This window comes from Orycteropus afer, unplaced genomic scaffold, assembly GCF_000298275.1.
Source record: "Orycteropus afer afer isolate SDZICR_OR568_19922 unplaced genomic scaffold, OryAfe1.0 scaffold00151, whole genome shotgun sequence".
In the NCBI taxonomy this organism is placed as follows: Eukaryota; Metazoa; Chordata; class Mammalia; order Tubulidentata; family Orycteropodidae; genus Orycteropus; species Orycteropus afer.
Genome location: NW_006921738.1, coordinates 4,475,789 through 4,488,297, shown reverse-complemented (window position 1 = coordinate 4,488,297; position 12,509 = coordinate 4,475,789). Strand labels below are relative to the sequence as shown.

The 12,509-nt window shown below is 35.7% G+C and overlaps 1 protein-coding gene across 1 annotated transcript in view; it reads left to right on the top strand.

Annotated features, from left to right (window-relative positions):
- Positions 1–644: 644 nt before the first annotated feature.
- EEA1 (early endosome antigen 1) overlaps positions 645–12,509 on the top strand; it is a 204,052-nt gene continuing 192,187 nt past the window's right edge. The window contains exons 1-2 of the mRNA XM_042781687.1: positions 645–662; positions 718–810. Of these exons, the coding sequence (XP_042637621.1) occupies positions 645–662; positions 718–810 (111 nt within the window). The remainder of the gene's footprint in view (positions 663–717; positions 811–12,509) is intronic.

Sequence of the window (12,509 nt, the reverse complement as noted above, 5' to 3'; positions counted from 1 at the left end):
GAATCTGTCTTTTTACCCAGTATTTTAGCAGATTTCCAATTCAGTTAAATTACTACCTGGGTGTTATTACATGGTAATGTGATGAAAAATGTTTCAAGGGGAAAAGGACCTTTACTTCTTCCAAAAGGTCATAGCCTTGAAAACCCTGTGGAGCACAGTTCTATTCTGCGTGTGTGGGGTTGCAATGATTCTGAGTCACGTCAATATCAGGTAACAACAATAATCTCCAAAAGAAAAAAAAAAAAGTATTTGTGATGGCTGAGTATCACATATTGAAGACAGACTAGTAATGGTTGGCATAGGTAATAGATAACTGAATGACACTTATAGTGCCATTATGTTTATATTAGGACTGTGGTGGTAATTTTATCATCCCTTAAATCATTGAAGTTTAGTTTGTGTAGTAGAGATAGCAATGGAAAAAAAATAAGAAGATAAACATTTTAGTTCTACTTCTAACAGTAGGATCTTGGAGCAAATTAGTTATCCCTTTTGAATCTTGTTTTTTCATGTGTAAATAGAGGTAACATTTGCCCAGCCTCTATTAGAGATGTCATGATGATTAAATGAAATATTTTGTGAAAGTGGGTTGAAAACATATTCTTATGTGTAAGGTTAGCTCTTACTACTGTTTAGGTTATTAAATGGTTTATGAACATATTGTAAGTATCTACTTTGATTGTGTTTCTTTTTCTCCCACCTTCTGCTTTGTTTCAGACTCCTGGGAGAGTTGGCTCTCAAGGTTCTGATTTAGATTCATCAGGAACGCCTGTAAACACAGTGGATGTCAATAATGAAAGCTCTTCAGAGGTATGCAATAAAAATTTGGCAATAAAATTTAAATGAAGGGAAATAAGCAAATATTTGGAGTAACAGTTGGCAACTTGAACTTGTCTTTTGTAGGAAATGTTTCTTAGGACTTACAAATTGGAGTGTGACTTTTGAGTTATAGTTGCTTAGTATGAGAAAGATTATTTTAAGACTGCAAAATAATAAACCCACTCCTCACTTATCGACATGGTTAGGATCCAAAGATTGGGTTGTTATGCAGAAATCAGCAATATGTGAAAGTAGATGGTGACCACATCATATCACAAAATGGAGTATGATTACATCATTACTTAAATATGAAATTACATCATTACATAACTGCCATATGGCTGAAAATCATGGCCTAGGTAGATTGACACACCTTAACCATCACAGCCAGCATTACTCTTGCCTCACATCCTCAGTGTTTATTACTGCCGGATGTATGTCATTAACATGTGGAATAGTCTGATAATAGATTTTTTTACTATTGTTATAAATGTGAAATATCACATAATGAGATATTCAATAACTGAGGAGTATAAGTGTATTGTCAATTTGTCTTTAATGGTATTGTCTCAACTTAATGATTTTTTTTTTAGTCTGTTAGTAAAGAATTACTGGTTAATTAGTATCTATGTGTGTGTACTATGGATACATTATACACATTACTTGCTGTGTTTTTAAAAAAAATTTGTGTGAACTTTTATCTGTATAGCTCATTAAAAATTAATGGAGAAAATGAAGGATAGTTTAATAAAGAAGTAACTCAGATTTCCTGAGAATGCCACCTTAATTTCATTATATTTTTTTAAAGTTATAATTTCTCATTGTAGAAAATGAAGGTAAGAGAACATAGAAATTGCCAATAACTGCCACAAGAGATCAACACATTTGCACTTACTTCTAACAGTTGTTATCAGTTGCTCTTTTTTGGGCCCAGCTGTACCCTCTACTCCACCCACTTTTCTGTACTCTCTCCTTCCCAGCCTCTTGGCTGGTGGATTCATGTGTTTCTGAGATTTTCTTTCTTTCTATCCATTTATCTCTCTGTTTTGTCTCTCCCTGACTGTCTCTTCATCTGTCTTGCCTCTATGTAAGCATGTTAATTATTATAAGATTTTACAAGATTGGGAGAATAAGAAGAAAAATATCTATTGAACTTTATTAAAAGTTTAATGAAATGTCTTATGAAAAATATTCTAATCTGAGTTCATGATATGATGGGCTCAAAATGCTCAAATATAACCCATGACAGGATTCTAGTAATAATTGTTGACCTCATTCCCAAAACATTACCCAATGAGCATTGAACAGTACCTGTCAATCCCTGTTATATATTTTCAGGACAGTCATTTTCCTACTGTCTGAAAGTTACTTTGTGCCTTTTTCTCTGTCTTTAAATATCCATGTCTCTTAATCCCTTTTCACCTTCCATCGGTCGTGTTTTATATCTCTGAGAAAGTAGGAGCCATTACGCACAAAACTGTACTTGCACCTCTTTTCTCTTTCTTATTTTATTACATAGAAGACAGGTCCATTTTCCAGTGAAAGATCGTATTTTTTCTCTTGTGCTCTAGAATCTTCTGTCTACCTGTCAGATGCTATTTTATTTTATTTTCCCCCTTTCTAAATGGCCTTCGGCAACTCTGGCCTTCTTTCTCTTCTTTAATCACATTAGTTCAGAGTCTTGCTTTTTTTTTGTTTTAAGTTGATCTCTTTGCCTGAACAGTCTTCTCTGGCTCTTGAAATGGCTGACTCCTTTCTTTAAAAATCTTTTATATTTTAGGAAATTATCACCTTCTCAGAGAAGCTTTTCTATCTGAAGTATTTCAGAAATATTTTCCATACATGCTTACTGGTAATGTTTGAGATGAGGCTGCCATCAAACATCAATCCTCACATAGGTTATTGTAACTACCATCCTTTTCTCCAATGTAGGTCACTCCCTGCCCCTCTTCTCCTCCATTTGAATCTATTAAAAAAATTTTTTTTTTTTTTTAAGTCAAGACTTGATAATGCCATTTTCTTGGTCAAAACCCATGTTAGTTAAAGGCTTCCAATTGTTCTTAGAATCCAAACTCTTTAGTGTGTTCTAGAAGTGTGTGTGTGTATGTGTGTTGCCTATAGCTTACTTTATCTTCATTGTCCTCTTTATTCTCATTGATGTAGACATATTGTGCCAAATTTTTTTCTTATTTCTAGTCATTAGCATATGCTGATCCCTATGTGGTACCTGCTTTGCTTTTATTTTTTTGTTTGAATACTGATAATCATTTAAGTCTTATGGTAGATACACCTTTTTCTAGTGAATTTTTCTGACTCACATCTAGTATAGATGCTTTTCCCATGTGCTTTTTGGAACTATATTTCCTATTCCTTTTGTAATGATTATTATGCAATTCATTCATTTATCAAATATTTATTGTGCGCCATCCACCATTTTGGATGTCACAGGTACAGTGGTCAATAAAATAGTCAAAAATCTTTAGCCTATTGGAGGTTACATTCTAGTAGGTACAAATGGGCAAAAACCACACACACAGAAAATATATTAAAAATGTAGAATGGTAGAGAGTTGATGTTATTGTGAAAAATAAAGCAGAGAAATGGAGAAAAAAGTGTTTTGGGTGGTTGTAATTTTCGGTAGGGTTGTCAGAGAAGAATTCTCTGACTAGGTGACAGCTCAGAAAAGTCTGAAGGAAGTGAGGGAATGAGTCATGTGGATTTCTAGGGCAATTGTGTATCCTAGGCATATGAAACAAGTACAGAGTCTCTGTGGTGAGAACAAGCCTGGCATGTGGAAAGAGTAGCCCAGAAACCAGTGTGGCACCACCTCAGTGAGTTAGGGTAGATTGGGCCCAGCTCAGATAGGGCCTTTTATGCAGAGTTAAGTTTAGTTCTGAACAGAGAAGTGACAAAGGTTGATTTACATTTTTATAGGAACCACTTAGGCTGCTGTGTTGAAAATCAATTGTTAACAGGGTAAGGACAGAATAGGGAGATTGCTATGAAGTTAAGGTAATGAGCCCTGGTGGCGCAGTGGTTAAGCACTAGGCTGCTAACCAAAAGGTCACTGGTTCAAACCTACCACAACCACTTCATGAAAGAAAGACATGGCAGTCTGCTTTTGTAGAGTTTTATAGCCTTGGAAACCCGATGGGGCAGTTATACTCTGTTCTATAAGGGTTGTTGTAAGTCAAATCAACTCTATGGCAATGAGTTTGGTTTTGGTTTATGTATAAGGCTATGGTGATTTGTATCAGGGTGGTACGAGTTGACCAACCAGTTGTTGTCAAATCAGCTCTGACTCATGGTAACCATATGTCAAAGTAGAACTGTGCTCTAAGGTTTTTTAATGTCTGGTTTTCCAGTAGTAGATTGGCAGGCTGTTCTTTCTAGGTTTGGTCAGTTAGCAGCTGGCTGTTTTAACTGCTTGCATCATCCAGGCACTAACGATTGGTTATAGTGGAGGTGCTGAGAAATAGTTGGATTCTGAATATATTTTGAAGGTAGAACTGATAGTATTTTCTGACTCCCCCCAAAACATCAATTGCTGCTGAATTGATTCTGAGTCATAATGACCCTATAAGACAGAGAAGAACTGCCCCATGTGATTATTGAGGCTATAAACCTTTATGGAAGCAACCACCACATCTTTCTCCTTGGAGCTGCTGGTGGGTTTGAACTGCTGACATTTCAGTTCGCAGTTGAGCACTTAACCACTGAGCCACCTGGGCTTCTTATTTTCTGATTAGCAAGGTGCAAAATGTAACTTATCTATTTTCTTTTGTGAATTTTCTACTGGCCTGTAAACTTCTTGAGAGTGAAGGCTTTGTCTTTTTTACCATTGTGTTCTTAGCATGTAGCAGAATGGCTGGAACATTATAAGTACATTGTTTTTGGAATGAATGACTGAAGGACTGTTTGTGGAAACTTGGTCAAGAGACAGGAGTAAAATGAAAGGAAGCACAAAGCTGCAGTGGCAAAAATGCAATGATTCATTCTTTTAAAGAAGTATTATTCTGTGGTATAGCATATGGGACTGTGGTTGCCTGGAAGATAAGTCTTTCATCAGTTAAAAAAAAAAAAATATTCTTCACTTTTCATCCCTTGGAAAATATTTTTTAAAGGCTATTAACAAAAGGAATAATGATATTATGAGAGTTAACATTTACTGAATGCTTACTTTGTACCAGATACTATGCACTCTGCAGGTATTATCTCATTTAAGTCTCATGAGACCCATATGAAGTAGTATCTTGTTACCTCATTTAACAGATGAGGAAATTGAGATCACACAGCTAGTAAGGGTAAGGTATCCAGTATTCAAACCTGTCTTAGTTTCTTAGTACTGCTGTGACAGAAATACCACAAGTGGCTGGCTTTAACAAACAAATTTATTTTCTCACAGTTTAGGGGGCTAGAAGTTCCAATTCTAGGCACTGCTGTTGGAGAAGGCTCTCTTCTGTCTCTGTCAGTTCTGGTAGAAAATCCTTGTCACATTTTCTCTAGCCAGAGATCCTTGGAGTTTCTGAGCTTATAGACTCATCTCCATTGTCTTTAGATAATGTTGATGTGCTCCTATGTCTGCTTTCTTCTGTGCCTCGTTTGTAGTTTTATATCCCAAAAGTGATATAAGGCACACCCCCTACAGTGATATGGTCTCATGAACATAACACAGATAAATGTGTTCCCACATGGGATTACATCCACAGGTACAGGTACAGGGGTTAGCATTTACAACACATATTTTTTTGGGGACACAATTTAATCTATTACAGAGCCCAACCCTATCTCTCAACCTCTGCCGTGTATTGCCTCTCATTTTGGCACCTTGTTTTCAGAATTCTCCTTCCTTGCTGTTATCCTAAGTTACTTTGGTGACTCAAGGATCATCCAGACTTACCAGTTCCTTAATATTGCTAATGCTAACAATCTTTTTTTTTTAACCTCTCTTCTTGCTACTCAAGCCAATGACAGTACCTCCCACCTTGTTGTCTCTTGGCAGAATAACTTTTTCTGAACTATTGAAATTATATCTCTTCATTCCTTACCTTAACTGTCTATCCTTTCAACATCTCTTTTTCTCATATTCTCACTACTTAATTTCTTTGCTTTGCTGAATATTCTAGTTTTTGAATTCCTGTATTTTCATCCAGTCTCTCAATCCTTTTCTGTCTTTCTTTCCTTTCTAAACATACATATAATGACAGTTAATATTTGTTGACCCCTTACCATATCTTTGGCACTGTACCGAGCATTTTATGTACAGAATAACTTCAGAAGAATAGATGGTAATATTAGCCCCATTTTGTAGATGAGGAAATTTACACTAGGGGAAGTAAAGTGATTTCCTCAAAGTTATATAGATATAACATTGGTTGTGACTCAAATCCACATCTATTTTTGACATAGAACCTCATCATGTTATAACCTTTATAACCTACTGTCCTTCACTACTGTGACTCTTCAGTTTATTTTCTTCCCTGTATTGTCGGTTTCCTTATTCTTTTGTACTTGTGCTGTTCTGATCTGGCAGGACCCCAAATCATAGATAAGTATAACAAGCCACATTTATGTAAATACAGATACTGTTGGGAGCTCTGGTGGCATAGTGCCTAAGGCATTTGACTGCTAACTAGTAGGCTGGTGGTTCAAACCCATCAGCCACTCCTTGGAAAGAAGATTGAGCAGTGTACTTCTGTAGAGATACTGCCTTGGAAACCCAAGGAGGGGTTTCTGTGAGTTGGGACTTACTTGATGGCAGTGAGTTTAGTTTTTTTTTTTTTTTGGTTTATAATATTAATATATATTAATATATACTAATTTTGTTCTATAAATAAGTTTTTTTGTGTATATCCTCCTAAAAGTTGTTATTTCACAGGGTTTCATCTGTCCATTATGTATGAAACGATGTATAACTGCTATTGATTTGTCAGAATATTACCAGAAAGTGCATGATGAAAATGAAACAAGAGGACAGACATTCCTTAATGACTCCAGTGTTACTGTGGGTCCTGTACAATTTGTTTTAGTAGCTTGGTGTTGTGGGTTGCTCAGAATATCTTTGTTTTTCCTTGCCTTGGTGTTGCTTAACTTTTTATGCTACAAGGGACTATGGATCGCTTCAATTACGCATGCTCTAAAGAAGGCTCAATAAGGAAAAAAGACTCTTGGGAAGTTTGCTTGGTTTCTCTTACTGTTTGCAGCTATCCTTTTGTGAATTTGTAAATAAATATAAAAGTTTAAGTTTTTGCATAAAATTTGTCATAAAATTTGTAATATGAAGTAAATGAAAATATTTTATTTGTGCTTATAAGTTACGTCTTTATTATTCAGTTAATGTTTTATTCATGAATGTATTAAAATGTTTTGGGTTAAATTGCTTTTTGTATGTAAATTATTACTATCTTCACTTGGGAATATACATAGCATCAGATCTTGAATTGTCTAGTGTCTCTGTCTTTATTTTGACTTCCTCATACCCAAGGGGAATAACAGAATGACACTCATCAGTATCAGTGGATCACCCAAGTAATGATTAGCAGTACTTTATCAATACTGTGGGGCTGATAAATAGCTAAGGCTAGGGTAGGAGCCAATGGCAGAAAGTGTTAATCTGTTTTTAGTCTGGATAAATTCTTTCAGATGATCTTGATAATGTCTTTTGCCTTCAAGAATCTCTGATATTCTAAAAACAAACAGAAACAGAGGTCCTTTTAATTGTTTCAGATCCCATAAAGGAATAAGACAGACGAAAATCAAGACTTACTTTTTCTGTACATATATAGTAAATCTGTTTCACTTATTTAGCTTATTTATGAAGTACCTCTTATGTGCCAGGCATTTTGGTAAGCGAAGGAGAGAAAAAGATGTGTAAGGGCTGATCTCTACTCTAGGAGGTTTCTGTGATAGATAATATAATATTTGCTTGATAATGGTGGAAGCACAAAGAGTACAGTGGTTTTAAATTAACATGAGGGGAGCTCAGGAAAAACCTTATTTACATAACAGTTTTTCTTTTAACTAAAAAGAAACTTGGTACAACAAAAATACCCTAAGGGTCAAATTTAAGGGAAATTTATAGCTATGATGGATTTGAGAAAGTATTACAGATAATTAACTCTGAAAATAAAGACTTTATTGTTTTTAATCATAATTTTTTTTTAAGTTGGTAAGAAATTTAGAATGATTAAGAGAAGTAAATGCAGCCACCTATTTTTTAATGTTTTAGTGTTTGCTAACAGTACTTTTCTGGAAGTTACCTATCTAGCAACCTCAATCCCCTGGAAGATAATTTGGAAAAAATAAATAGAGAAAGGGTTTCTTAATATCTAGAATTGTTATGACAGGTCCATGAACTAAAGATCATCGTGTGCTTGGTTCATGGAACACCCTCTAGGCACTCGTTCTGAGTGGCTGAATGAAGGTAGCTGCAATGAGAATGGTGGAGAGGCAAAACTTTTAGGCTAAAGTGTTTTTTTTTTTTTTTAGAAAGAGACAGATGGGGGAGTAGTTTAGCATCACTCTAAAGTCTAGTTTGTGTGAAAGATGGATGTTGGTGAGAAAAGGAGGTTTGGGGAATAAGGTCAGTTTTGAATTTGTTATATTGGAGATGCCTGTGGGATGTAGGTAGGGATGCCCTACACCCCTGCATTCCATTTTGTATCTGTGATAGAGGATTATTTTAGAATTGTATTATGCTTAATGAAAGCAAAACAAATTTATTTTTTGTTGCGTTGAATTAACAGAATTGTAATGGTAATATCTTTACCATATTCTTGCTAATCAATATTATATCTTTGATTTAACCAGTGAACCAAATGCTATTTAAAATATGGAATGCTTCTCTAGAATAGATGGCAGGAGTATATTCTTAAGGATTCTTAAGGAGAAAAACTAGGGCTGGTAGTGTTTGCAGAACTGACATCTGGTAATACTTTTTAAAAGTAAGATTTTGGAGTAAGGCCTCCTCAAAGCTCTTGGGGTGTATGTGTGTGTGTGTGTGTGTGTGTGTTTTATTATGAGGGGAACTAGTTTTTTATTGGCTGTAAATCCTATTTGATAATAGAAGCTTTTGATAATAAAGCTAAGAGAAATTTCTAATGGCATATTGGGTTAGTGATGCTGAAATAATATGTAATCATTTTAAATACTGCTGACAATTTGAAGGACGTGGAAGTTAAATAAAGAATTTTCTATCATAGTAACAGACAGTTAAGGCAAAAGCTGTTTGCAGCCTTTGATTTACTAATTAATTTTGCAGTCAGATACCCATACGATGTAATATAAGCTTTGGTGTATCTGATTAGTCATTAATTTAGTTTCATGGACAGCAATTTTTTTGGTATATATTCTACCTTGTCTGGGCTTTAAAGTCTGGGACTGTATTTCACTACTTCATATTTGCCACAGAACTATTATAGTGCTTGAGATTATAATCAGTAAGTATTTATTGAATGAAGCTACTAAAACTTGTCAGATATCAAGGTATATCTTAAAGTCATTTTCAAGGATATCTCATTTAGTATGAGAGATAGTGTAGCACACTGGAGAGAATGTGAGATTTGTTCAGCAGACCTGTACATATCCTAGCTCAGCTAGTTTTGTGACTTTGGGAAAGTCATTTAACTTTTCTCAGGTTCAGTTTCCTCTTCTATAAGGTGGAGCTAATAATACTTAATAAAGAATTGTGAGATTTAAATGAGATTTTGTGCGTAAACTACATGGTGCACAGTATGGACTCACTAAATGGTAGCTATTTGTTTTGTGCCGTCGAGTCGGACCCGACTCATAGCGACCCCTCCTTGGGTTTCCAAGGCAGTGTCATTACGGAAGTAGATTGCCTAACCTTCCTTCCGAGGAGTGGCTGGTGGGTTTGAACTGCCAGTTTTCTGGTTAGCAGTCAAGTGCCTTAGGCACCATGCTAACAGAGCTCCCTGTATTCTATTATTTCCTTCCATATCTGACAACACATGGGGTCATATGAATCTTAACTTACTTGATAGCAATGGGTTTGGTTTTTGGTTTTATCTCTATCAGTGCTACTCAGATATTTTTTATGGTAATCACAATAAGAAATTTGTTGACCCAAAACAAAAGCTTCTTTAACATTTTTTATACTTACTAGATACGATCATCTCTAATATATCAGTTGTAAAATATTTCTAAAAAAAAAAGTGACACCTAAGAAGTTGAAAGAAGTTGATTTTATGAATGAATTGTAACCTAAAATTTCTCCATCAATATCTAGTTGATATTTTGTAACAAATAAGAATTCTGGGAAAAATTACATTTTCTGTATTTTATAAGACTATACATAAATTTTAGGCTGTTACAGTGTGAGTAACACAGCGTTAATCTTATGTTACAAGGAAGTTGACTAACTAGAATACTTCTCAAGATAGATATCTGATCTATCTTGGTAATTATTACTTACTATACTGCTTTTTTTTCCCCCAATGATCAGAAAGTTTCATCTTCTTAATTTTTCCATATAGCAGATTGAATAAAATATTATTTTATTAGTGGGAATGTATATATATAGAAAATGGAGGAGACAGGACCCAACCTCCCAGTTAGAAAAGGGAGAGAATCACTGGGGAAGACAAAAGTGGCAGAATCCAGGTAGGAATTAGGTAAGGCGGGGGCGGAGAGGTGTCCAACAGCTAAAGGAGATGAACTTGTCTGTCATTTAGTCATCCTGTGGTGGCTTGTGTGTTGCTGTGAGGCTTGAGGCTGTGCTATCAGTGTTTCAAAAACTAGCAGGGTTGCACATGGTGCACAGCTTTCAACGCAGCTTAAGACTGAGACAGACTAAGAAGAAGGAAGAGGCTATCCACTTCTCAAAGACCTGGTCAGGAAGAACCTTATGGATAGCAGAGAAACACTGTCTGATACATTACTGGGCAACTTTATTAATAGTCTGGAAACATTGTCTGATACAGCACAGGAAGATGAGCCCCTTAGGTCGGAAGGTACTCAAGGTCCGACTGGGAAAGAGCTGCCTCATCAGAGTAGAATCAAACTTAATGATATGGGTAAATTAAATCTCGTGGGACCTCCATTTGCTGACATGGCACGACTCAAATTGAGGAGAAACAGCTGTAAAAATCCTTTAATAATCAGAACATGTAAAGTATGAATCTAGGAAAACTGGAAGTTGTCAAAAATTAAATGGAATGCATAAAGATTGATATCCTAGGCATTAGTGAGTTGAAATGGAATGGTTTTGGCCATTTTGAATCAGACAGCCATATGATCTACTATGCCGGGAATGACAGTTTGAAGAGGAATGGCATGGCAGTCATCATTACAAAGGATGTTTCAAGATCAATCCTGAAATACAGTGCTGTCAGTGATAGGATAATATCCATATGCCTACAAGGATGACCAGTTAATACTACAAATTTATGCACCAACCACCAAAGCCAAAGATGAGGAAATTGAAGATTTTTATCAACTTCTGCAGTCTGAAATTAGCCGTACATGCAATCAAGATGTGTTGATTATCACTGGTGATTGGAATGCAAAAGTTGGAAACAAAGAAGAATCACCAGTAGTTGGAAAATTTCACCTTGGTGATAGAAATAATGCTGGAGATCACACGATAGAATTTTGCAAGACCAACAACTTATTCATTCCAAATACCTTTTTCAACAACACAAATAGTGGCTATACATGTGGACTTTGCCAGATGGCATACATAGGAATCTGATTGACTACATCTGTGGCAAGTGGCAATGGAAAAGCTCAATATCTTTAGCCAAAACAAGGCCAGGAGCTGATTGTGGAACAGACTGTCAACTGCTCATATGCAAGTTCAACTTGAAGACAATTAAGTCCACTAGAGCCAAAATGTGACCTTGAATATATCCATCCTGAATTTAGAGACCATTTAAAGAATAGATTTGATGCATTGAACACCAGTGGCCATAAACCAGAGGAATTGTGGGATGACATCAAGACCATCATCCATGAAGAAAGAAGGAGATCATTAAAAATACAAGAAAGAAAGAAAAGACCAAAATGGATGTCAGAAGAAACTCTGAAACTTGCCCTTGAGCGAAGGGTAGCTAAAGCAAATGGAAGAAATGACAAGATAAAAGAGCTGAACAGAAGATTTCAAAGAATAGCTCGAGCAGACAAAGCCAATTACTATAATTAAATGTGCAAAGACCTGGAGTTAGAAAACCAGAAGAGAAGAACATGCTTGGCATTTCTCAAGCTGAAAGAACTGAGGAAAAAATTTAAGCCTTGAGTTGCACTATTGAAAGATTCTACAGGCAAAATATTGAATGATGCGGGAAACATCAAAAGAAGATGAAAGGAATACACAGAGTCACTGTACCAAAAAGAACTGGTCAATCTTCATCCATTTCAGGAGGTGGCATAGGTTCACGAACCAGTGGTATTGAAGGAAGAAGTCGAAGCTGAACTGGAAGAATTGGTGAAGAACAAGGCTCCAGAAATTGACAGAATACCCATTGAGATGTTTCAGTAAATGGATGCTTTGCTGGAGGCACTTACTCAGCTTTGCCAAGAGATTTGGAAGTCAACTGCCTGGCCAACTGACTGGAAAAGATCCATATTTGTACCCATTCCAAAGAAAGATGATCCCACAGAATGTGGAAATTGTCAAACAATATCATTAATATTGCATGCAAATAAAATCTTGTTGTTGTTGTTGTTATGTG